Below are 27,094 nucleotides of genomic sequence, written 5' to 3' on the forward strand. Positions count from 1 at the left end.
CTTACCTTCGCTTGCATGTCGATCCCTAAATATAATCCTAGAGTTTACATGGTATCCTTCAATATCGTGAACCGAAGAAGCTCTCCTCATACTGCACACACTTTCTCTTGACTGACTGTATGTTAGACCAGAGGTAGACTGCAACGTATCTGGATTCAATCCATCCCAGTGTCGCTTTGGTGAAGAATGATCCAGTGGTGCTGGCAAATTTACAAATGGAGGAGAGCTACCTGGTTCTGTCAATGCTTTTGTTTCTTCAAATTCTGAAGGGCCACAGCTTTCACTTGTGGGGGATTTCAAGTCTTTCATGGCCAAAGAATCATCGCTTACTTGAGAAGGTTCCACCACAACCACATCAGGGTCCTCTTGGGGAAGTGATTGTTTGCTGGATGCAAGAAGTCTTATTGCAGGCAGCTTTAGTCTGAAAAATCTTCCTCGGCCTACAGTAAATGAGATAAATGAACATGAACAAGCAACACTAATCATTTGTTTACTCAGTACTGAAATAAGCAATAAGAACGCATATAGAAAATAAAAGCAGACATTGGCAATAACTTACAAATTCTCTCCATCTGCTGATACATTTGGAATGGAAATCCCTGTTCCTTGATGAGGAAGATTAACTTGACATGTTCATTACTTATACTTTAAATAATGCCTAAACTATAAAATCTGATCAATTTTGAATTTATTCATAAATGATTATTTGGTAAGCCAAGGAAGGAATTCAAGAGCTTTGCACATATCAATTAATGTTTCAGAACAAGAAGAGCAATTTGTTTTTGGACTGCATTTTACAGGATACGTAATTGTGTGAGCAAAGAAAATTATTGAGGAAAAGAAGAAATCACACTGGAGAGGTAAATAAATTAAGAAGATGGCAGAGCTTATATCATGTAATGCACAGAATATTACAGTTGTGTAGGAATGATTGTTTGGTGTATTCTTGTCTGCCAATTTTTATTTTTACTAATAAAACTGGTGACAAGGAAGTAAAAAACATGTGTTAAACTGACAATAAAAATTTATAAGGAAACATAATGTAGAATGCAAATACTCCATCATATAAAGTATACTTGTGATGAATTCACAAATACAACTCGAGTTGAGATTCTGTACTTGGCGAATACTGACATTCTTTTTAATTTCACACTTTCATCTTGGGCTTTGTGAGAGCCTAACCATTTTGATGACTGATTAGTCACGTTTGTCAGCCTCTTGATGAAGTAGTGAGCCAACAGGAAGCTGAGCATTTTTTTTGTTGTTGGTCACTGTGCTCATAATATTCTGAAGTATCGTTTTTCAGAATGAAAGGAGTGTACTTGCAGACTAGGAAAACACCTCAGATTCTAATACTGCCATCTTTCATCATTTAGAGGTTTCCTTTGACAACTGTTGTTACACATGATGTGGGTTGACTGTGTTTAACTACAAATTGAATACTTGGTGCCCTTGGATATTTTTGATTTTTGCAACCACAGTAATTTAGTAGCTATTGGTATTCCCAGTTTTCTAGGAAATTTGTACTATTTCTCTAAGTCTCTGGTTCCTATCAAACAGCTGGACTTTTGCTGGATATTTACACAATTAATATACCAGAACATTTTTTTTTTACGCATTACATACAAACATAAGAATATGAGTAGTAAGTGCAGAAATAGTCTGTTTGGCTTCTAGAGCCTGATCTGTTATTCAAAAAGAAAATGCAAGGTCTGCTACAGATCTCAACTCGTATTTTGTGCTTGCTCATCATTATCCTCAACACATTGAGATTTCAGAAATCTATCTACCTAATCTTCAAATACTTTCAGTGATCTAGCCTCCACAAGTCTGTAGTACAGAATTCCAGACATTCACTACCCTCGAGGAGAAGGAATTCTTTCACATCTCTGTTTTAAATGAGTGCTCTCTTATTCAGTAACTACGTCCCCCAGCTTGAGACTCCTCCACTAATGCAAAACATCTTCCCAACATTTACTGTCAAGCCTCCTTAGCAATTTGAATGTTTCCTTAAGGTTACTCCTCATTCTTCTAAAATTCTAATGGAAAATGACCTTAGTAGGTTTTGATAATTCATCTCAGGAATCAGTCTTGAGAATCTCTTTTGAATTGTAATCAATGCCAGAATGTTTTATATAAAAGGACTCAAACTGCACAGAGTACTCCTGATGTAGCTTCACTAATACCCATACTGTTCCAACAATATTTTGCTATTTTTAGACTCAAACACTCTAGCAATACAGGACAAAATGCTATTTGCATTGAAGTACTTGCACTTGTATACCAACTTTTGTGGTTTGTGTGCAAGAGCACGCAAATCTCCTTCTGTGCTGCAATGTTATGGACTCTTCCTCTCCATTAAGATAAGTCTGCCTCTTGATTCTGTCTCCCAAATTGAATGACCTCACACTTTCCGACATTAAACTCCATCTGCCAAGTATTTTTCCCTCTGCTCAACCTATTTATATCCCCTTGCAGACGTCTTCTGTCCTCATCATTTTTTTTTACTTATATTTGTTTCATCAACAAATCTGGATGTACCCTCTCCTCCAGTTCCTCAACATAGTTGAAATAATTGAGACCCTAAGAATAATCCTTCTGGCATTTCACTAGCATTTTCCAATCTACTGCACCCTCCTGACATCCAGAAAGTTTGGGGAATTTTTCATCCAATGCTTCCACTACCTCTGCAATCACGTCCTTTAAAACCTTTGGATGCAGACCATCAGGTCCTGGTCACTTGTTTGCCTTCTATCCCATTGGTTTGTAAAATACTTTACTCCTTATGATAGAAACTGCAAAAAAATGCTTCTTTCCATTAGTTCCTTGCTTATCTGTTGTCTTCCAAATGTTTCCAAACTGTTCTCCACAGAGGACCAACACAAAATTAGATTTAAATTAGCTACCTTTTTCCTGTTCCCCATTATTAAATCCTGTCACAACCTCCAAGTACCATACTTACCTCAGCTACTCTCTGTTTTGTTAACTCATACAAGCTGTTGCTATTTATTTGTATCTCCTTTCTCAATTTATTTTCATAACCAATGTTTTCCCTCCTTATTAGTTTTTTTTGGCATTTGCTGCTAGTTCCTAAAACTTCCCAATTCTCTGGTTTACCACTCGCTTTCACCAGCTTGTACATCTTTGTTTTTCTTTTGTTGAATATTCCTGTTCACCATTTATTACCTCATTGTGTCTTGTACTGTGTCTATTAAAAGGTTTTGGTCTTGAGAATTAGTATCAAATATTATAAACCTAAAGTCAACCTATGTTTCCCTTGGTTATAATTTCTCCACTGAGGGTGTAAGAACACAAATCATCCCTGTGGTGAAATATGTGAAATCTGATAAAGTTGCCAACATCAGCAAAATCCACAGGGAATCTTAAACCAACATGTACTGAAGAAATTCTAAAGATAATTTATATCTGACTACACCCTAGAAGCCAGTTTTATTCAATTCAGAATAATATAAAATGCCAAGGTCAGAAGTAAGATGTGATTCATTTTTAATGTGAAAAAGTTATTTCAGAATATTGAGAAGGTAACAACCTTCTGAAAAGCTGTCAGTGCACAGTGTTTACCTCTAATTACTGAACAAGCAGTATGTGTCTCTTTAAAATATTAAAAGTTTCACAAGGCTGTAGTCCAGAGGAAAATATAACCAAACTTCTATATGCAATATGCTTAAAATCTGAATTATAACATTATGCTTTATTAAACCCTTGCTGATTGTTCAATATTATTATTTTATTATTTTATTAATTTTGGTTTGGAGCTGTGAACCAGGAACTGTGGGTTAAAGATTACTTTTGGACTATGGGTAACAGCTTGTGTTATAAGGAAAACAGACCAAGCAAGCTTTTGTGTATTCAGAAGGCCAGGCCTAGGAGTTAACTAGCATGTGTCTTCCAGAAATTAATTAGAGGTTTGTTCCTGATCAAAAGGCTCTGTAAATGCTTCAACAATGAGAAGAATATTATGTTGAAATAGATAGCAGAAATTGGCTATTAATGAGGTCAGTAATTGGAAATTGGTTCCAGCAAGTATGGAAAAGACCTTATGCTCAAACAGATAATAGATATTGAATGGGACCTCATGCAGGAAAAAGTTAGAGTTTTAATTGGGCTTTGCATTGTGTTTTCTGTGTAAAAATAGAGTTTGGCTATTGATGCTAAAGGATGAAGATTTGAAAGCTTCCTTCCTAAATATTTATGAGTAGCTCTTGGAATCTCAGAGAAAAGAAAATCGAGATTCATGTATTACTGTAGCATTTATCTACATGAACTGTAAAAGTGACCCTGAATGACATTTTTAGAAAATCAACCAAGAAATCATTATCTATGCTTGTGAAACAACACATCATAAAAACCACTTAAGTAAACTGGCCAGTTTTTATTATTTTCTTTTATTCACCTTCAATTGTGTTAATTTGTTTGTTTATATTTGGTGTGACTGAGGCTGAAAATAAAGGCTTTTAGTGAAATAATACAAATCAATTTGAATGGTCACAAAGCTGGTCCTTTTTTGCTAAAAGCTGTTCCTTTTCTCAAAGGTACTGTGTCCTTGGTTTTTGTTTCAGAGGAGTCGTAAACAGACCGGGCTCCAAATTGACTGGTTTGGTACAGCGATAAAAGGGTACTGAGAGGCCTTTTTGTTTATACGTAAACAGATGGGACTACAGGCCAAAGCTTTTATGTTTACAAGTGACCTGTATAATGAAAGGGAAGTGGTCAGTCCTAGAAACTGGTGTTTTGTTTGAGACATTCAGCTGTGGAGCTGTGTGGAAACAGACTTCTGGACTCTCTTTCCTTCTGCCCTTCGAACTTCGACCTGTAAGCTTTTGTTTCATTTTTTGCTCTGTGTTTAAGGGGTTTGTTTACTGGGACTGCTGTGCATATTTGGAACAGCATAATTAAGTCTAGTTTGGGTAGACGGAGTTCTGCAGGTATTCTTTATTCTCTTCTTTGTGTTTCATTCTGTCATTTTGTGAATAAATTTTTGTTTTTTTTGAAACCTGAACGTCAACTGAGAACTTACTCTTGGTAACTTTCACTGTACACTTACCGAATCAAATTGCAAAGTTATGGTCTGGGCTGCCTGCTTAAGAATGTTTTGAGTGGTCTGGCCTAGTCCATAACAGATAGTCATAGAGTCATAGAGATGTACAGCATGGAAACAGAACCTTTGGTCCAACCCGTCCATGCCGACCAGATATCCCAATCGAGTCCCATCTGCCAGCACCCAGCCCATATCCCTCCAAACCCTTCCTAATCATATAACCATCCAAATGCCTCTTAAATGTTGCAATTGTACCAGCCTCCACCACATCCCCTGGCAGCTCATTCCATACACATACCACTCTCTGCGTGAAAAAGCTACTCCTTAGGTCTCTTTTATATCTTTACCCCCTCACCCTAAACCTACACCCTCTAGTTCTGGACTCCCCGACCCCAGGGAAAAGACTTTGTCTATTTTTCTTATCCATGCCCCTCATAATTTTGTGAACCTCTATAAGGTTGTCCCTCAGCCTCCAACGCTCCAGGAAAAACAGCTGAAGTTACTGAATTGTGGATAAATTACTAAGTCTTTTGTTTGAGATGCAAATTGGCATTGAGAATTGATTATTTGCGGAGTCTAGCTTGGTTTTTCAAAACTGAAAAATGTGTTGCTGGAAAAGCGCAGCAGGTCAGGCAGCATCCAAGGAGCAGGAGAATCGACGTTTCGGGCATAAGCCCTTCTTCAGGAATGAGGAAGTTGTGCCAAGCAGGCTAAGATAAAAGATAGGGAGGAGGGACTTGGGGGAGGGGTGTTGGGAATGCGATAGGTAGAAGGAGGTTAATGTGAGGGTGATAGGCCGGAGAGGGGGTGGGGGCCGAGAGATCGGGAAGAAGATTGCAGGTCAAGAAGGCAGTGCTGAGTCCAAGGGTTGGGACTGAGATAAGGTGGGGGAGGGGAAATGAGGAAGCTGGAGAAATCTGCATTCATCCCTTGTGGTTGGAGGGTTCCTAGGTGGAAGATGAGGCGCTCTTCCTCCAGGCGTCGTGTTGCCATGGTCTGGCGATGGAGGCGGCCAAGGACCTGCATGTCCTTGGTGGAGTGGGAGGGGGAGTTAAAGTGTTCCGCCACGAGGTGGTTGGTTTGGTTGGCACGGGTGTCCCAGAGGTGTTCTCTGAAACGTTCCGCAAGTAGGCGGCCTGTCTCCCCAATGAACAGGAGCACTTTAACTCCCCCTCCCACTCCGCCAAGGACATGCAGGTCCTTGGCCTCCTCCATCGCGAGACCATAGCAACACGACGCCTGGAGGAAGAGCACCTCATCTTCCGCCTAGGAACCCTCCAACCACAAGGGATGAATGCAGATTTCTCCAGCTTCCTCATTTCCCCTCCCCCCACCTTATCTCAGTCCCAACCCTTTGACTCAGCACTGCCTTCTTAAACTGCAATCTTCTTCCTGACCTCTCTGCCCACACCCCCTCTCCGGCCTATCATCCTCACCTTAACCTCCTTCCACCTATCGCATTCCCAACACCCCTCCCCCAAGTCCCTCCTCCCTACCTTTTATCTTAGCCTGCTTGGCACACCTTCCTCATTCCTGAAGAAGGGCTTATGCCCGAAACGTCGATTTGCCTGCTCCTTGAATGCTGCCTGACCTACTGCGCTTTTCCAGCAACACGTTTTTCAGCTCTGATCTCCAGCATCTGCAGTCCTCACTTTCTCCTAGTTGGTTTTTCAAAAGTCTGGTTGGGAGCCATTGAGGTCAATTCTGTGAGCCTTTGAGAGTTTTTAATTTTACAGTATTATGGGTGCAGAGGTAGAAAGGCTAATTTGGTTTCAGCTGTCTGTCTCCATGTTGTAACAACTGTGTGTTTCATATATATTTTATACACATACCTGTCATCACCATTTCTACTTTTGGAATATCACCCAACTTTTTTCCTGCCTCAGCTTATCTGTTTCTAAAATTGTCAATGATTCCCTTGTTATCTGGAGACTTGATAATTTCAATGCAAAAATGGTTGGCCTCCTAATTTCCATCATTCATAAACTTGAGCTCATTCACTCATCATCAGTAACCCTTATCCTATGCTACAACAAGCCCCAATCATGAATCGCTCCAGTGTTTGTCCACTTAAACTGGCTCCCGGTCTGGCAAGATCCCAAATTTTTATCACTTGCATTTTATTATGTCTAGAGCCAGCCCAAATTCTTTGAGATCTTTAGAGTCCCCTAATTCTGGCCCCTGTGCATTCTCAATTTTAACTCCATCATTTACTGCTATCCCGACAGCAGTTTTAGTGCTAAGTTCTGGAATTCCCTTTATAAAAATCTTTGGGCTAAATCTTACACTTTCATGTCTAAGTGGAGTCATTCTCACTGTGAGGTTAATTCTATTTTCTCACTGAATCTTACCAAACTTGTTAAATTAATTGACATTTTCGCCCTTACTGTGAATAGCATGTCCAATTTTCACCCCACCTTAACACATGCAGTTCTCAGATCAACTCCCCACAGTCTGCAATTGGCTATCATCTCTGACAATGGTGCCATATTTAAAAGCTAGTTCTGCATCTGTACAAGTGCTGTCATTATGGAGGTATCCTGTTAGCTCCTGACATTTGTTGTGGACATGGCAAGCAGGGGATAATACGCATCCTGCTTCTGTGGGCATGGTCCTGTAATTTGTGCTGCATAGAGAGGTGCACAGATGCAAATTACTCTTTTCCCCAGAACCAACAGTGGAGGCCAAAGCACTAGATGTAGCCTGAGATGGCCACCTTACTTCAAATACTCTTAGCTGTCTGGTTGAAGGCCCAACTGTGTAAGAAGATCAATGTCCTCTCCACTCCACCAGCATAAGTGCTACTATTACTTTTCAATGCCTTACACTCACTTTATCTCTGCTACCAAACCTACAACCCACCAAGGCTTGACCATTCTCAATAATGTCTGCAACATCTTCCCCACTCACCTTCACCCATGCCAACCTGTGACACCAATAACCCTGCACACCTTTTGTGCAGGCTACTCACTCACTTGGGAATTCTTCCCACCTGCACAAACAGTAATATTTGTGCCACCCATTTTCATTTGGTGTAAGAACTGTCTCTCTCTCTCTCTCTCATTCCATAGAAAAGAATTTCACAACAGATTAGCAAGCTGAGTCGCGTGCCGCCTATCATTTAGTTTCTCACCCTGTATGAGCAGAGAATCCTGACTTTGACTGTTATCTCCTGAATGTCTTACTACGCATGCCCTTTTTGGGGAAAATTATTAGATAACAGTTCTCAAGTCCTGCAACACAGGAATAAAAAATTTGAATGTGGGAAGATTTCCTTTTCCTGGAATTTCCCAATGTTGCTATTTATTTATCATTCTATAAACTACGTACACCATAGTTTGCCACAGAGATTGTTGGGTGTTGGGCACTTACCTAAAAGGTCAACCTCAGTCTTCTGGGACTTAATCTTAGCTATCTTCCAGAATATTAAGTAATCTATTCCTCATCCTTCACAACTACTCAGCACCCCCACCAATTAACCATTAATATCTGTTATTGTTTCTGTCAAATTAATGTCCAAACATGCATACACCCACACTCATGGTTATTTAGAGTCCCAATGCCAACTTAATGCACTGCACATCTAATGGTCCATTGCCAACACATGGCACCTCCATGGTTATTGACCCAATATTCTCTCTATACATAACCTATCATCAGTGGCAGTCTCTTGTAGATTGGGATGACTCTCTTCCACTCTCAGGGTGAGTCCATAGGTGGCTGTATAGAGCAATGCAGTTTCCACAGGCTCTGTTACACTTGGGGCAGGAGGTCGTCATGGGAAGGGGTGAGTGGGGCATTGGTGTGGCAGCATGCTCCTTTCACTGTTTTCAGCTGGCTTCTGCTTTTTCTCAATGGCAAGACTCAGTGCCTTCCTGGATGCTCCTCCTCTACTTTGAATGGTCTTGGTCCAGTGATCCTCAGGTGCCTGTGGGAATGTTGCACTTCGCTGGTGAGGCTTTGAAGGTATCACTGAAGCTCGTCCTCTGTCCACCTGGAGCTCACCTGCTGTTTTGAAGCTGGGAGCAGAGCACCTGTTTGGTGAGTCTTATGTCGGTCATGTGGATGATGCCACCAGCCCATTGCAGCCGATCAACAGTGCTTAGTGCATCAATGCTGGGGATGTTGGTCTGGTCAAGGACATTGGTATTGGTGCATTTTTCTTCCCAGTGGATTTGCAGGATCTTGCGCAAGCAATGTTGGTGATACTGCTCCAGCACCTTGAGATGCCTATTGTAGACAGTTCATATCTCAGAGCCATATAAGAGGTTGGGGACCACCATAGCTCTATCAACCATGATGTTGGTGTTGGATTTGATGCTGTTGTCCTCAAACACCTTTTTCCTCAGGTTGGCAAAGGTTGCACTAGCACACTGGAGGCAGTGCTAGATCTCTTCATCAATAGCTGCTTTGGCCAAGGTATTGGAAGTGGTCATTGTTCTCTTAGGTCAATGTACTCCATAATAACAATCATTTAATTGCTTCAAAAATCCATTCATAATTTACTTTCAAATCTGCTGATACAATAAGCTTATAAACCAGACCTTTAACTAATGACCACAGAACCTGTAAGAGTTGACCCACTTTACCTTGTGTAAATTAATATTGAGCCATTGACCAAATAGATGTTAGTAAAGCAAAGCTTGTAATGCTGTTAATCAAGCAACAATTTTCTCTCAATGAACTTGTACTGACATAGGGTGAAGCTTTTTAAGAGATTCTGGGCTCTCAGCCAAGCCTAATTTCGAGTGTTCGTTGGAATAGTACAGAGTGTATGATTGTGGAAATATCATGAATAAACAAGGAGGCTATAAGGACCATGCAACTGCTAAGATCTTTGAAATTCCTTTGAAATGATCCTGAATCTACAATCTAGGATTTATAACTACTCTGAGGAGCCATGAACAATGAGGTTGGGAGAAGCTGGGCTGCGTCCATTAAACTGTGGGAAGCTAGGTGATCCCCACCTGTAAAGGTATCTAGCCAGGTCAAGAGTGTAAGCTATGGGCTCACTACCCTCAATGTTCATATGTGCAAAATTAGGGGTGCTGTGAACAGGGGCAGCAATCCCAGAATCCTCGATGGTAGTAGTATTTTAAATGATGCAAAAGATCTTCCATGGGTCTTGTTTGCAGGACTGAAAAGTCTATCAGTTGTATCTGTACAGCCATTGATGAATAGCTATGTGCACAACTGGCACACATGTCAAGTCAAAGTGCAGCAGCGATCTCTGTAATACAGAACCTGTGTGCCCTAGAGTATCCCTCATGAATGCTCAGACTATTGTTATTGAGGCTTCAGGCTCTAATTTGTAAGAAGCTCACTTACTCATTTTTAACATGCAGAATTCTGAGAATACTGATATCGGAATTAACAGGCTTCACTACATACCATAGGGCCTTGTCCCATGCAAATTAATGGAGCAGCTGAGAGTGACAGCAGCAGGGTCATGTCTTCACTCAGTACTGAGAGGATGATGTTACGCAAGGTAACACCACACCTACCCTGTCCAGCATTCTGTACATATATTAGAATTCAGATTGGACAAGCCAAGTTTGTATGATTGAATCAATTATGGGGTCTTCTCCTGAATCACTACATGAATGCTCAGTGAATTGCCACTGACTTTCAGTGAAACCACGCAGTAAGACAGCACAATTACACCTTTCATATTTAGAAAAATCTACAGTTTAGGAATTATTCATTTGCAAATATGCTGACGTTAAAGAAAAGCATAATGGGGAATAAAAGGAACATTGCTCACGCATGGTACACCATCGATCAATTTGTTATTTGTTCTGTATTTGAACTTTGGCCTGAAAGCTTGTTTATAATTAGGTAGAATAGGATAGTAGTACAACAAACAATGGTCATTGATGATGGTCAGTAAAGCCTAAAGTACGATGTTGCAGATGATGCTTTAAAATGCATCATGGCTTATATGTGGATAGGAGAATACCTCAAAAGCCACAATTTGGACATTTAACCAAATGTATCAGCATCTGTGGAAAGAAATCATAGTGAATGTTTCAGGTCCAGTAACCCTTCTTCAGAACAGATAGTACCTGGGGAAAAAGTTGTTTTTTTTGCAGTAAATAGGGAGGGTGGTGGGGGTAAGGATTTAACAATAGGTGCAGATAGAGTGCAAAGAGAAAGAAAAACAGTTGAACAAAGGAATAGATAACAGTCAGCCTAGGAGAATGAATAGCTACAAATGGGGACTATTAGTGAGTAACAACCCACTTTCAAAGTCACCTTTTCCTCTTGTCCTTCACAGTTATTTTGAACATTTCTCCCACATTTTCACATTTCTATTGTTGCTGCTCAAATAGAGCAATCCAGTTTTTCTCTATACGTGTGAATGTCTAATTTCATAAGACTATGACAGAGTTAAAAATCCCACTCTCTCTTTAAAATGAAAAACTGCAGGTGCTGGAAATCAGAAACAAAAACAGAAATTGCTGGAAAAATTCTGAAGAAGGGTCATTGGACCCAAAATGTTGATTCTGCTTTCTGTCCATAGTTGCTGCCAGATCTGCTGAGTTTTTTTCAGCAATTTCTTTTTTGTTTCACAATTCCCTGCCTCACACTGTCCCACCCCCATTGCCACCAAACCATTTCAGGCATTGTTGAAATTAATTTTATAATTAACTTTAAGTTGATCAGTCACTATCATTCCTCACTATTTTCAGTTGGCCGCCTTCTCTATGCTCACTGTAGGTCAGAGTTTAGCCTTTTAAGTGACAGAAACACAATTTCAGAGTTAGACATGAAATTAAAGGTTACTGCTTTGCTGGACAACCTCCAGGAACATAGAAAATTTAAACCCCCACTGCTTTTTGGCAGCAAACTATGACAATTAGATACCAGTTCCAAAACGCTATCTATCCATGTAAAACATGTAGATACTGTGGGTGTCATTTTTACAATGTTGACAGTGCACATCTGCTGGCATTTGACATCCTTGGCCATTCTCCTTTGATCTTTTCCATCCTCAGCTATTATTATCAAGTGACAGGGGAGCAATGAAAGGAATTCCCTTTGCTGAATACCATCTGCCTGTAAAGAAAAAGATCCTATGGCTGTTAAATCTCTGATTCCCAACTTGTATAAACTTGGCTGCATTTGGCCACATATGTCACACAGGTAATGAGTAGCAATATTGTACAAATGCAGAATGGATATAGCTTTTCAAACTCCCTCTCTAAGACTCAGTGACCAGCTTTGGATGACAAAATTTTTGAATGCTAAAAGACACTGTTTATGTGAAGATCATGCAGCGATATTGTAACAGATATGAAATGCAGAAACTTCAAATCACTGATTTTTCCAGGCCCACCTACAGAATGGTTGTTTGTATGACATAGCAGTTCTTGGGCTCATACCTGCTTTTTCAAACACAGATATACATTTTTACAGTTTTTTTTATTGAAATGAAGACATACGCCACTTTCTATAAGCTAATCATTATAATTTAAGCCAAGGACTAAATATTCTACAGTTTGAAAATAAATTAACCATAATACTCTTTTTATGATTATTTATAATTTAAGCTAACAATATTGATGCTCAACATAGCACTTTAACATTACCAAGTCATGCAATTTTTTGTGAATTCTCTTAATGATCAACATTTCCTGTACTTTCATATGTAGTCCAGGAATGATACAGAACATTATTTTACACCGATTGCATTTGTATTTGATAGTTTGTAAAATATATTTGTTTTTATGTTATAAATTGCAAAGGCTACCCCACTAATTAGATGTAAAATATTATTTTCCCTGATCTATTGAATGTACACAAGACCCATTCTGCTTCATTGCTTTAATATGAATATGTTCAGTCTATTACTGAATTCAGTATCTGTGGACAGCTCTGCTAGAAATAACCTTGCATTTCCTCTGCTTTAACAGCCAGAAGGTATGTAAACAAATAAAAGTGACACATTGAAAAATGAATACACTTTAAAGCAAACATCTTTCCTTGACGTGCTATAATTTTATTGTACTTAATCAGCTTAAAATAAATTCTAATTTACAAATTCAAAGCACAATGGAGTTTGGTTGCAATCACGTTTATACTGACATTATTTGTTCCTGACATGCAGTTTTGGTGGGGAACATTTTCTTTGTCAAGCTGATTTCCCAAGGGAAAGTCAGTACAGCCTACTGTGACAGGAAAAGAATTGAGCTTTTGGATTCACACATACAAAAGTGTTCTATGGTTATTCCTTGTAGGGGAAGCAATTAAAAAAAAACTAGCAACTGAAGAACTACTGATAATTTGAACAATTGACTCCAATACAACTTCTTGCTGGATAAGCTACATAACAATTGACAATTTCTCAATGTTGTACTGCATTGCCTTTTTTTTAAAGGCAAGTATGTGTTTTAGAAGTAGTTCACAGGATTGTTGTGAGTACATTTTAAAGGACGTTCATACTTTAAGCAAGGCATAAGAAAAATTAGGAATTTGGTAGTTAATATGTTAGCACAGGTGATCTTCTGAGGTCGCAGATAAAAAAGCAATAAAGTTCCAAGCAGTACACAGGGAGTATTTAGACTACTGTATCTGATCAGACACTGGACGTCAAAAATGGAAAAACAGTAGTTTGAATTAGAATTATTATTATTCTTAACTTTAAAGAGTACTCCAACAAAAAAAAAACACATTTGAATTAATGAATAAAAGTAGACTAGCAGACACTTTTTGATGGTTTTTTACATAATGAATTTTTGGGGTTTCTCCACAGAAAATAGTTGATTTAAATTTGTACACAAATGTTTCAGAAAAATAGTAACTTAATTTCAAAACAGTTTGCCATCTATTCTAATTAGAATAGGAATGTTGTAAATAATCCTTGAATATGGAATTTCTGTTAGTGTCTGGAATGATCTAGTTATATTATATCATAAAACATAAATACAGAACATATCAGAACTGACAGCAGTAAACTTTACCTGCAAAAGAGTCACTGGAGATAGGGTTGCCATCTGAAATACAATTGAACTACATTTGGTGAAAGCAGCACGATTGGTGAAAATTCAAAAACAGTAACATGTAACAAGATTGATACTGATCAGAGATTTTATTCCATTCTACTCAAAAGATGCTTAGAGCTTAAAGCTCTTAAAGCATAATTATTTCTCTTAAGTTTCAATATCAATTCTGTAATTGTATTAAACTTAAGATAATTTTTACTCACCTTTTCCATTGATTTACATCAGGTAAATCTGACCACTGCTCTGAACCTCCAGTGTTACTTGCACTAAAGAGATTTAAACTTTTGCGAGTAAGCCCTATGAAGCGTACTTTGGTAAGCACAGGTAAACTAGACTCTGTAACCCTAACCAAGAGTCAAGACTCTTTTTTTTCACTGATCAGATGCTTCAACAGGAAAGGAGCTCTCAAAACTCAGCACGGTCATTGGAATAGCCAGAAGGTTCTGAACCTGTAACCTGTGGCGCTAAAGGTGGATTCTCTAGCATTATAGCGCAGAGTGTCATCCACAATGGTACAAAACCTTGAAAAGAACCTTGGGGAGTTTTTGTCTTCTTTTTCCAACTGTTTTGTGTATCTTTGCTCCTATAGGCAGCCCTGGATCGACTAGGTGAAGTATTCACTGTAGTTCATTATTCTTCATTGAAAGGCCTGGTGGTGTATGTTTTCGGAGCTGAAACTCTCTCCTTTTCTGTTTGAGAACTTACAATGAGATTGTCTTTATCAAGTGTGCAAAGAAAATGTGTAGTATCCCAGAATATCACTTATCAGCTCTGATAAGATAGTTTCACTCAAAGGATTACATTCTTTAAAAAAATAAGTTGGTTCAAATCCAGCTTTAATTTTCTTCTTTTTATTGTACTTATTCTTTTTGGTTGCATTGAGAAATTCATTATTTTATTTGGCAAAACTTAATATTTGATAAATTTATTTGAATTTAAGAATGTTTTCCATGGTTTTCTGATTTGTGGCAATATGTGACTGTCATAGGAGAGTGTAATAAATTCTTTCATTTGGAAGGAGGTGATTTGGCCCATTTGCTTAAGTCCTTGTTCTTTGTCCAATGTCCCACAACCTTTCTATTTCAAATATATCCAGTTATCTTTTGAAAGTTACTATTGGATCTAATTGCAAAGCCAGGAACTACATCTCAAATCACAATTTATTGGAGAAATATTCTTCACATTTTCTTTCTAACATTTTTCTAATTATTTGCAAATCTATGGCTTATAATCACAACCCGCCCCCCCCCCCCCCCCCCCGTCCCCCGTTCCAGTAGAAACAGTATAATCTCCTCTATCAAAACTCCTCATTATTTTCATCACCTCTCTGAAATCTTCTCGAATCTTCACTGTTCTAAAGAGAACAACCATAGATTTGTTAGTCTCTCCACAGATTTGTAGTGGCCTATCCCTGATTCTACTCTGAAAAATCTCCTCTCCAAGTCTACAATACACGATAAGTGTGATGTGGTGGAGAAAATAATCAGCTATTAGTTTATAAATGTTTATAATTTTATAAATGTTCAATGTAACCTTCTTGCTTTATGCATCTATTTATAAAGCCAAGAATCCAGTATGTTTTTTTTTCGAACAGGCATTTAAATCAACTGTTCATGTGACTTCCAAAGATTTGTAAATGTGAACCTTCAGGTTTTTACATTTTTGCAACAACTTTAAAATTATCATCCTACCTATATTGATTCTCCTCATGAATTCTTCCATAAGGAATCGCTTCACAATGTTAACGTGTCAATCTGACCACATCATTTGACAATTTTTATTAATTTTATCCTTCTTTACTGTAATTTCCACCCTGGTTATATGAAAATTTTGAAATTATGAACCCAAGTCCAGGCCATTGACCTATTTGAAAAAGAGTAATAATCCTAATACTGGTCCCTGGATTTAAATGGGATACATGGAACAGTTCATCTTCTGCAGTTACATCAGCTCCATAACCCACCTTTTCCTCCACTACATTGATGACTGTATCGGCGCCACCTCGTGCTCCCACAAGGAGATGGAACAGTTCATTAATTACACCAACACCTTCTACCTTGACCTTAAGTTGACCTTGACAATCTCTGTCACCACCCTCCCCTTCTTGGACCTCTCCCTTTCCATCTCTGGCAACCAATTTAACGTGGACATCTATTTCAAACCAACCCACTCCCACAGCTACCTGGACTACATCTCCTCCCACATCCCCTCCTGTAAAAACATTATCCCTTACTCCCAATTCCTCAGCATCTGCCATATCTGCTCCCAGGAGGGCCAATTCCACCCCAGGACATCCCAGCTGCACGCCTATTTCCAGGACTGCAATCTTTCCTCCCACAAGATCAACAATGCCCTCCAGCACATCTCTTCCACTTTCTGCACCTCTGCCCTTGAACATTACCCCTCCAACTGCAACAAGGATAGAACCCCCTCACCTTCCATCCTACTGATATCCAAATACAGCGTATTATCCTCTGCCATTCCCGCCACCTACAGTCAGACCCCACCACCAGAGACATATTTCCCTCTCCACCCATATCTGTGTTCCGAAGAGACCATTCCCTCTGTGACTCCCTTGTTAGGTCCACGTCACCCTTCACCCCATCTCCACTCCTGGCACCTTGCCTAGCTGCTGCAAGCGGTGTAAAACCTATGCCCACACTTTCCCCCTCACCTCTGTTCAAGGCCCAAAGGATCTTTTCACATTCAGCAGAGATTTTCCTGCATATCCATCCACCTCATTTACTGTATCCATTGCTCTCGACGTAGTCTCCTCTACATCGGGGAGACAGATGCCAACTCACTGAGTGTTTCAGGGACCATCGCTGGGATACACACACACCCAACAACCCTACTGCCCTGTGGTCAACCACTCCAAATTCCTCTCCCATTCTACCAAGGGCATGCAAATCCTGGGCCTCTTCCACCACCGAATCCAAGCCACCCGACGACTGGAGGAAGAACGCCTCATCTTTCTCCTTGGGATCCTTCAACCACACGGTATCAATCTCAACTTCATTAGTTTCCAAATCTCCCCTCCCCCACCTCATCCCACATCCAATCCTGCAACTTGGCACTGCCCTTATGACCTGTCCCACTTGACCATCTTCCTTCCCACCTATTTATTCCACCCTCCCCACCGACCTATCACAATCACCCCCCACCTGCATCCACCAATCACCTCCCCAGCTAACTCCCCTCCAGTCCCACCCCCACCTTCCTACTGATCTTGTAACCCCCTTCCCCTTCACATTCCCGATGAAGGGCTTATGCCTGAAACATGGATTATCCTGCTCCTCGGAAGCTGCCTGACCTGCCACACCTTTTGCCCCAGATTTACTACTGTTTGATAAACAAATTATTAAATTACTATATGCATAACTTATCTTAATAAATTCCTTAATTTTCATATGACTACATGTTCTAATTGCTAAACCAATGAAATTAAGCATGATGAGGAACAGGGAGGAAACATTTAATTTCCAATTGTCATCTTTGGATTCCTTAAAATATGGACTTTTTCAATATATGCATCTATATTTTTGGATCAGCAGACAAAGATGAATAAATGTTGATGCCACACAACTTCCAGCACAACCCCTCTACCTCTCCCATCCACCACCTCCCCATCTGGTTTTACTGGAGAGTACTAACCAGATCAATCTACAATTCTTCAATATATGTGCAGATTGTGATAGGCCAGCAGGTAGATATAGAGACAGACTATATTTGTGCAGCAGTGCTTCCAGTTACATATGACAGCTGTTTAGCTGGGGTGATGGTAAGTATTTTTGTGGGATACGTATTCATGAAGGAGCAATTTGTCACTTATTCCCAGTCAGTCTCAATTAATACATGGTACATAGTTGCACAGATGGCAGACACTTGTCAAGCAGAATGGTGGGAGATTAATTGTTAGAATGGAAACCAGCATAAATTTTGGGATAATTTATTCTTCTGTGAATTGACATTGCCTCTATACATGGAAAAGTCTATTCAAAAATGTGGGTTTTGATTTGATCTCACTATACATTATTCTCCAACTGTGGCCCTCGATTCAATGCAAAAACATAATCATTTTGTTAGTTAAAACAATATGCTGAGAAGCAAATTTCTCACATGCTCTGTATATACGCAGTCAGTATGCTTGGTCTGCTCAATATTTTCATGCTAAAATCTATTAATAGGACTTTCATGATATCTTTGTATCTAGCTAGTTAACTGCTATCATCAGGAGAATCTTGCATTAATTGTGCTCATCTTTTTCTGGAAAATACTGAATGATTAGCAATATTTTTCCTTTTTGATGTGGCAAGACATAATACACATTGACCTAGTTGCACTGAGAATATGACTATGTCTTTGAGTCAAGGGTTATTCAGAGAAATGACAATCTTGCTAAGGTAACTTCACCTCAAAAAGAGATAGTGGAGGAAGGAGACTAAATACATAACCTGATCATTCATTTAAAACTTTAAGTGTTCTTTTTAACCCCAGCATGGGATTTGCAGTAGAAAACATATTAATTTTATTTTTATTATATTAATACAACTGTTGAGGCATTAAAAGTTTTCCAAGAGCTTAATCTGACACTAGTTGTTTCTATTTGCACATGGAGTTTAACATTAAGCATTATGAATGATCAGGAAACACACTGTGCATTTTACAGAGTTTGTTTTGTAGTTGTTTTATGTTCCATAATTTTAACTTTTTAAGTGACATCTTACTATAATTTTTGCATTGAACCAAGTTTTGGAGATGTACAGCTATGGAAAAATGTTGATAAGACTTTTGAGATAGGTCTATCACAAAATATGGTTTTCACACTTGATATGGGATCACAGTAATCTGACATGAAGCCAAGTTTAAAGGTTTTTAGGTAGTTTGTGCACCCGATAATACATATCCAAATTTAACACAGCATACAAATTTTGTATTGCTTGCTTATTTAAATTACAGTCTGCAGCCAATGCTGAGTGTCCTGTTGTGTGATTGCAGACTCAAGCAGAAGCTGCCAAACTGTGGGAAGCTTGCATTAGTTCAAACAGCTAGCCCTACTTAAAACCAGCCAGTACCACTGACAGCAGAAGTGCATTATGGTGGAGCAGATGTTGAAATTTATTGTAAAACTAAGTGTGGGAAAGTCACAGCATAGCATATGCTATACTCTGGCCCTTGGATAACAGGAGAGATGTAATTTATCTGCAGATGCCCTCCAGTCAAACTTTAAGAAAGATAGTGACAGTATTCAATGCCTGGAGTCTCAATCCAAGACCTGGGTGCTAAAACACAAGATATTCAGTGTACGAGTGAACAAGGTCAGTGGATGCATTTTCAAAATCAACTGCTGACTAATTGTACAACTAGCTTCTAACATTGTTCAAAGCACCATAATCCTATCACTCATCTGCCAACAATCTAAAACAATAATGATTCATACCAAGCACTCAAAGTTTCATCTAATCCTCACATGCATTGATTGTATGCAGCTTTTACCCATTGCAAGACAGTCAACAATTCCAGGGTGAAGTGGCCCATAAATGCAGGCAGCATTACTTACCCAGCAGGGGCTAGATACAGCTGCATGTTCTTACTCCACTGGATAAAACAGTAGTTGCTCAAGGGAGCTGCCAAGACTCAGACTTTGCCCAATGGCAATGCTGCAAACATGAAAGATGACAGCAGTATCACCTAATTTTCTCTATATGCCCCTCATCCCCGAGTTAAATCAGAGATTGCCTGGCAGAAAATTTATGGTCAAATTAGAGGGATTTATCATTAACCTGGGAGTGGGTTTTTTTTAACCAAGTTAGGAATTCATACTCTCCAGTATGGAAGTGGTGGCATGAAGACATTTGCAAACCCATCCACCTGCTGACTGATGTTTCATCTTCCTTTGAAGCAGAAGCAGCAGTTAACTTCATTCTTAGCTTTCATCAGATATTGTGCAAGCTCAGACTGCTGCCATCCCAATTCAGACTCGTGTGATCATAGCTCTGGATATTGGCTTTCCAGGAACCTGCTGAGCAATCTGTCCTCTAACATATTTCTAACATTACTGAGATGTACCCCAAAAGGTGTGGCAGTGGTTTCATGAAGTGTGAGCCTGCTATTCTCTCTGAAGATGACAACATTCATTTTGCCATCACTGCCATTCTAAAATGGGCTTGAGGTTTTCTTATCTTGTTTAGATAACAGCAAGGGCTTCAGAGTGAATGAGCTAACTGGTTATAGCACAATGGCACAAGAAGCCATACAAGGGGGGGGGGGGGGGGGGGGGGGTGGAAACAGGAAGGAATGCAGTGATAATAGGGGACAATGTGAGGGCGACTCACATTGTTCTCTGCACCAAAAAGCAAGACTCCAGCATAGTGTGTTGTTTGCTCATTCCAGAATTTAATTCATCTGCTTTGGGTTGTAGAAGAACTTGCATCAGGAAAGGAAGGATAATAATGGCTGTGTTCCATATTAGCACCAATACACAGATAGAACTAGCAAAGAGAGGGAGTATAAGAAATTAAGTACTAAATTAAAAGCAGAATTTAAGACATAATCTCGAGATTACTATTTGACTCACATGCAAATTGGCACAGGATGATTAAGATTAGATAGGTGAACGAGTAGCTCAAATACTATTATGGGATAAGTGGGTTTTGGTTCTTGGAGTACTGACACCAGTACTGGACAAAGTAGGATGTGAACCACTGGGACTGTCTAAACCTGAACTGCACTGACACCTGTGTTCTCAAGAGCTGCATAATAGAGAAGAAGAGGGACTTTAAGCTCAATACGGAGGGTAAGGTAGAACAGGCTTTAGTAAATGTAATAAATCAAGGGATGGAATCAAGATCAGAAAGCAAACTACTAATATAGAAACTGAATATCAGAGAATGGCAAGAAGGGATAGAGATAAAAACCTAGGAATACTCCAGCTGTCAAGGCTAAACGCTACAAAAATTAAAAAGAAACAAAACTGAATACATGCTGCATTCATAGTAAAGTAAATGAACTGATAGCGACTGTTGAAGTGAATAAATATGATGTGATAGCCATATGGAGATCTGGCTGCAACATGACAAGATCTGAGTTATGAATATTGGCATTAAAGAAGCATTGGAAACTAGGTAAAGACAGAGAGGTTGTCTCCCAATTAAAGACAGGACTTGTGGAACAGCTAGAGATGACCTTTATTCAGGAAACCATGATGGAGAACTGGTTTGGGTGGAGTTGAGGAATGGTAAAGGAAAGAACCACCTGATTAAGGAGCAGGACACCGAAAGCTAGTACTTCCAAATAAACCTGATGGACTACATCCTGGTGTGTGTGATTTTTAACTTTGTATACCCCTATCCAACACCAGCGTCTCCATATAGTGTTAAAACTACAGCGAAAAATCAAATTTAATATGTGAGAGGTCCATTCAAAAATCGATAACAGTAGGCAAAAAGCTGTTCTTGAATCTGTTGGTATGTGTTTTCAAATGTTTGTATCTTCTGCTCAATGGAAAAGGGTGGAAGAGAATATAACCAGGGTGAGATGGGTTTTTGATTACGTTGGCCGCTTTCCTGAGGCAGTGGGAAGTATAAAGTCAATGGAGGGAAGGTTGTTTTGCGAGATGTACTGAGCTGTGTTCACAAATCTCCTGTGGTCTTGGGCTGTGCTGTTGAGATAACAAGCTGTGATGCATCCAGATAGAATGTTTTCGATGAGAGGCATCTATAAAAGTTGTTAAGAGTCATTGTGGACATGCCAAATTACCTTAACCTTCACAGGAAGTAGAGGTGTTGGTGTGCACTCTCGATAATAGCATTGACGTGGATGGACCAGGACAGATTGTTATTGATGCTCACTACTAGGAACGTGAAGCAATACTTTGAGGGATGAAGAACTTGAGCAATGTGGATTGATTATAGAAATTAGGACTGTTTACCTTGATGAAGAAAATTTAAGAGGAAATATTTATGAGGAGGTATTCAAAATCTTGTGAAGTTTATACAAGAGGACATAGGGAGAACCTAATCCCATTTGTAGATGGATCAAGCACTAAAGGGCACATGTTTAAGGAAATGGTAAAAGAAGCAGTGACAACATGACAAATGTTTTTCACACAGTAAATGGTTAGGATTTGAAATGCAGTGCCTGAGAATGTGGTTGAGGTAGTTTCAATCAAGATATTCAATGAGTTACTGTCAGCAAAGGGAAAATGTGAAAAATTATGGGCAAAAAGCAAGGGCATGACACTAGGTAAATTGCTCCCATGGAGACACAGCACTGACTAGCTGGTCCAAACAGCCTCCTTCTGTGCTGTAAGCATTTTGTGATTGTATGATCATCAACTGTTGTTTGAAAGGCCTCTGGGTCAGTGACAGCACCCACATGAGCAGTAATCCTGTGGAAAAAGTCAGAGAGTCTCATCAACAGGGGGCCTTTGGCTTACACTAGCTACTAATATTAGGAAGGAGGGCCTCTGAATGTGTGTAAGAACCCGAAATATTGGAGATCTCTGAAAAATGCTGTCTCTGAGCAATTTGACATGTAAGGGGGTCTCAAATATCCAGGGGTATCTGAAATACAGAAGTTCTTGGGTGTTTAGGGAATGAAGGCATTTCTGAAAAGGTCTGAGTAAGGACTTTGAAATGGATAAACCGAAATAAAGGTGATCCTTAGTTTGTTTTCTTCCCTGGCAACAGTTTTCCGGCCTTGCCTGCTCACACGTGGCCTCCAGTTTCTTGGAACTTCTTGCATCAAAAATGCTGGTCTGAAACAAGGGGCAAAACTGTTTAATTACAAAAGGTGCAGCCATTATGAGGTAAATGCAGTCAGAATCCTCAAAGTCATGTGATCACTTGCTCTATGACAAGATGCAAAATGACCAGGAATAACACGGTTGTTTTGTGTGCTCAGATACTGTATGAACGAATCCCCAGGATTTTCTCCAATCAGAGATAGAAATTATTTCAGTACTTGCACCCTCAGTGTCATGTGTATTTAACATGTTGTGGTAGGATTTCAATGATACACGTGTTGCTGCTGGGTCACACTCTGTATCATTCCCCTTAACTACAGGGGCTGTTGTAATAGGGGTATGAAATAAGCAGCAACATGTGCCACACAGAGAGAGACAGAGAGAGAGAGGGAGAGAGAGAAAACATTTTGCGTGTAAGTTTTTAACAAGGACACCTTGACTAAAGTGAGCAATTTCTCAGCATTTCCACTCTCACTATGGCATTTTTGAGAGGAGCTAGATGTTAACTAGTCAATAATGGATGGACTAGAGTTGTCAGCATCTGCTATAACCACTGGTAAAAATCCCAACATTGCTGGTGGAGGTCAGTAAGATGATTCCTGCCAAAACATTTACTTTTGTCTACCAATGGAAGCAGTACAAGGATGTAAGTTGGAAAATCTTAAATACAATCTGAGAATATGTCTGAGGAATAATGCAGCCAAAACAGTAAGCACTAATAGTGCTCAATAGGTCTGGCTAAACCAGCTGAAGCTGGCAGGGGGCTATAGATTGGGCTATAGCCACAGGCAAGTATGATTTGAACTCATGGAGGTAGCCAAAAATTTCCACACAGGCTGAATTTCCAGGAAGATTTTTACTTCAATTGTACAAAAACAAAATATTATGGATGCTGAAATAAATGCAAAGTTGACTGGAAGAACTCAACAGGTCTGGTAGTATCTGTAGAGAACACCGTCCTGTTAACATTTCAGGATTTTCATCAGTATTTTATTTGGTGGGGCCAGGAGGATGAAATGTGCCTTTTTATGTTGCAAAAGAAGTCACAGCTTTCATCACCTTTCCAGCATCACCTTCTCCACACTGATCTTCAATCACTGTTTGACTTTTGAAACTTTACAGTTGCTTCCTGTCCATTTTGCTTTCTGGGAGTGGGGCACTCACTCAGAAAACAAAATTCCCCTTGATGGAGGGATACATGACCAGATTTAGACTTAAGGTAAGGACAGAGGGGATGTGAGGATATTTTTTCCACTCAGAAGGTAATGGGAATCTGGAACTCACTGCTTGTAAGGGTGGCAAAGGCAAAAACCTTTATAGTATTTAAGAAGTGTTCAGCTGTACATTTTAGATACCAAGTCATACAATGCCAGGGGCCAAGTGCTGGAAAATGGGATTAGAAGAGTTAGGTCATTGCTTTTGACTGGCGCAGACTCCATGGATCGATGGGTCTATTTCTATGCTATAGACCTCAATGGCTCAATTCTACACTGAAAAGCATTTGTCTACATCCTTCCAAATGTGTATTGTTCTATTAGCCCTGCTGTCAGCAGGTTAGGCAAATAACTTGCCGCCAGTGCCTTGTTTTCACTTTCTCCACATACATCTTTTCTCAAATTAAGGCCTGAATGATTCTGCAGATTTGTTTTTCATCCTCGTGTTATTTTATCATGGTGGCTTTGCCTCACTTCAATACTGAGAAAATGTTACATATATTATTTGGAAAAAAAAATCACCCTCATCCTAAGCCTAAAAATTGAGTAAGAATATACACATTCCTTTTGAGACAATTTCACCTTCATCTGAATGAAAAACATTTGTTTCCAATTTTGCCATATGAAAGACTAGGAGCAGAGAATGGCCACTTTGAATCAGCCAATAAAGAAATGTCATTGTGTTGCACTGTAACACATGGGTGGTAATGGTAACAATATCAATAGGTCTTCATAAAAGGGTGCACATCATGGTGCCTCTCTTGAAACTACTGCAGTGATCTTTGTTAAGGTCAGCCCATCATCAGGATCAGACAGTGACCTTCTGTTTTATTTTGAGTCCCAAGCATCAATATATATACTCCAACCTCAGACAGCTAGTCATGTCTGACTCAGATGAAAATTGCTATCCGGTTTCAGATTAAAATGAATGCCCTTGAACCTGTTATGTTCACCTCTTTTGTTATTACCATTTGCCATATTTTAAAAGCAAACAAACAACTATTGTGTCAAATTATCTTATTACAAATGAACTGAGAGCAGTTTGTTTACATCATAAGCAATAGAAGAAGGCAGAAAAGCATTTTTATTCCAAACAAGCGCATCAACCAAAAGCCGATGCTTGCTTTCTTTTATGGTGCTCTATTTTTATTGGAGAATCTTATTAACAATGACTGAGTGATATGAAATGTGATTTTTTAAAAGATGTGGTCAATGAATGATTCTATATTAATTTTAATGTCTTGTATTAAGTCCTGTGATTGGTCAGATCTGGGAATTGATCCAAAAATAGCCAATAAATCAATTGCAATTAACTGAAATGATTGTTATCAGGATATTGTACAATTTGTCACTGATGGCGAAATAATCCCACAGAGACCAGTATCCCATCATCAAGTCACCCTTTATTTACCCTTGCATAGTCCTTGACATTGGTCTGGCTTCCTCAGAACCAGATCTCAGAGTGAACAGAAGCCCTGACAGCCCTGTTTTAATCTGCCAGCCAGGGTTCCTGAAGTGGACCAAGACCAGCCCCAATCAAGGAACTCATATTCTAAGAGGCCCACCTGGCTGACCTCATTACAATTACGACTGATATAATGTATTATGCAATGAATGACTCATTGTGTCAGAACTATTACAGAATTGGCAGGCCATGAAATGACTTTGTGTAATAATAATATGTGAATATTTAACATCTTTGTCTGAGGTTCCTTTGCTACTTCAGTTAAGACATTATTTGATCTATTGGTAGATTAATACTATCCCAGTGCTGCAGGGCTGGTGGAAGGTTGCTGAGGTTCAGCAGATGAGTTTTCAGATGGTCTTGTAGGACAATCGCAAATGGTTGGCTTTAGCCTGCATAATTTTAGCATGGGCAGCAGCAATCTGGGCCAGCTTCAGAGCCAACACATTAAAGGAGTGATAAGGGTGGGAAAATAAATGCTCTTCTGATAAGGCAGGACAGAAGTTCACATTTAACAGAGCCACCAGTGGCAGTAGTTTAGCAATACTAGCCATCTGTCATAAGATAGATAGTGGGACTTCAGTGAAATCCTGCAAACCCTGGTACACAGAACAAAGGTGGCAACAGCCTGGGTGTGCACACGATCCTGCATCATATACATCTGAGACTGTGCAACAGCTGTTTGTGCTACAAAGGAAGCTGAAACATTAAACATTATGTTCAGTCTGTAAGCATGACAATAAAGCTGTCTATAACCTCCACTCTGTAAAGCATGGGCTCCAAGCTGTACACAAAGCCCAATGTCAAAATGGTGCTGGACTCATTCATGATCTTGACATTGTAGGTAGGCTTTTAGTGAAGTTTGCCATTACAAGACAATTTCATGTGCATGTGTCTTTCTTCTTAGTCATTGTATTCCTGTCCTTTCATCACTGCCTGAACATTTCTCAGGTATCTGAAAGGAGAAAGACACAAGGTCAGAAGTCAGATGACATCAGGTTATAGTCCAACAGATTTATTTGAAATCACACCTTTTTGGAAAGTTGCCCATTCGGCACACTTCGCCTGATGAAGGGGCAACATTCCATAAGCTCGTAATTTCAAATAAACCTGTTGGACTATAACCTGGTGTTGTTTCACTTCTGACCTTATTCACCCCAGTCCAACACAAAATCTCCACATCATGAGCATAAGTGTGCTATTCACTGGTTCTGGTCAAGAATAAGAAGGATGCATATGTCAGGTTTAAAGTGAATCTTTTGAAGAGTACAAGATGTGTAGGGGTATTCTTAACTGAGAAACCAGGAGAACAAAAAGGGGATATGAGATAGCCTTGGCTGATAACGTTAAGGACAATCCAAAGAAATTCTACAATTACATTAAGAGCAAAAGAGCAACTAGAGAGAGAGTAAGGCCCCTTAAAGACCAACAAGGTTGTCTCTGTGTGGAACCAGAGAAAATGGGAGAGATACCAAATTAATATTTTGGAGGTCTGAAAAAAAATCAAGTCGGATAAAACTTCAGGACCTGATCAAATATATCCCAGGATGTTGTGAGAAGTTACAAAAGAAATTGCAGGGCCCCTAGCAGAGGTATTTATATCAT

The 27,094-nt window shown here is 39.5% G+C and overlaps 1 protein-coding gene across 1 annotated transcript in view; it reads right to left on the reverse strand.

Annotated features, from left to right (window-relative positions):
• The window catches only part of LOC140482276 (voltage-gated inwardly rectifying potassium channel KCNH7), a 464,373-nt gene that overhangs the window by 201,092 nt on the left and 236,187 nt on the right, over positions 1 to 27,094 (reverse strand). Inside the window, exons 4-5 of the mRNA XM_072579472.1 lie at positions 14,023 to 14,055; positions 6 to 440 (exon numbers count right to left, since the gene is read on the reverse strand). Of these exons, the coding sequence (XP_072435573.1) occupies positions 6 to 440; positions 14,023 to 14,055 (468 nt within the window). The remainder of the gene's footprint in view (positions 1 to 5; positions 441 to 14,022; positions 14,056 to 27,094) is intronic.

Source organism: Chiloscyllium punctatum, chromosome 10 (assembly GCF_047496795.1).
Source record: "Chiloscyllium punctatum isolate Juve2018m chromosome 10, sChiPun1.3, whole genome shotgun sequence".
Taxonomy (NCBI): Eukaryota; Metazoa; Chordata; class Chondrichthyes; order Orectolobiformes; family Hemiscylliidae; genus Chiloscyllium; species Chiloscyllium punctatum.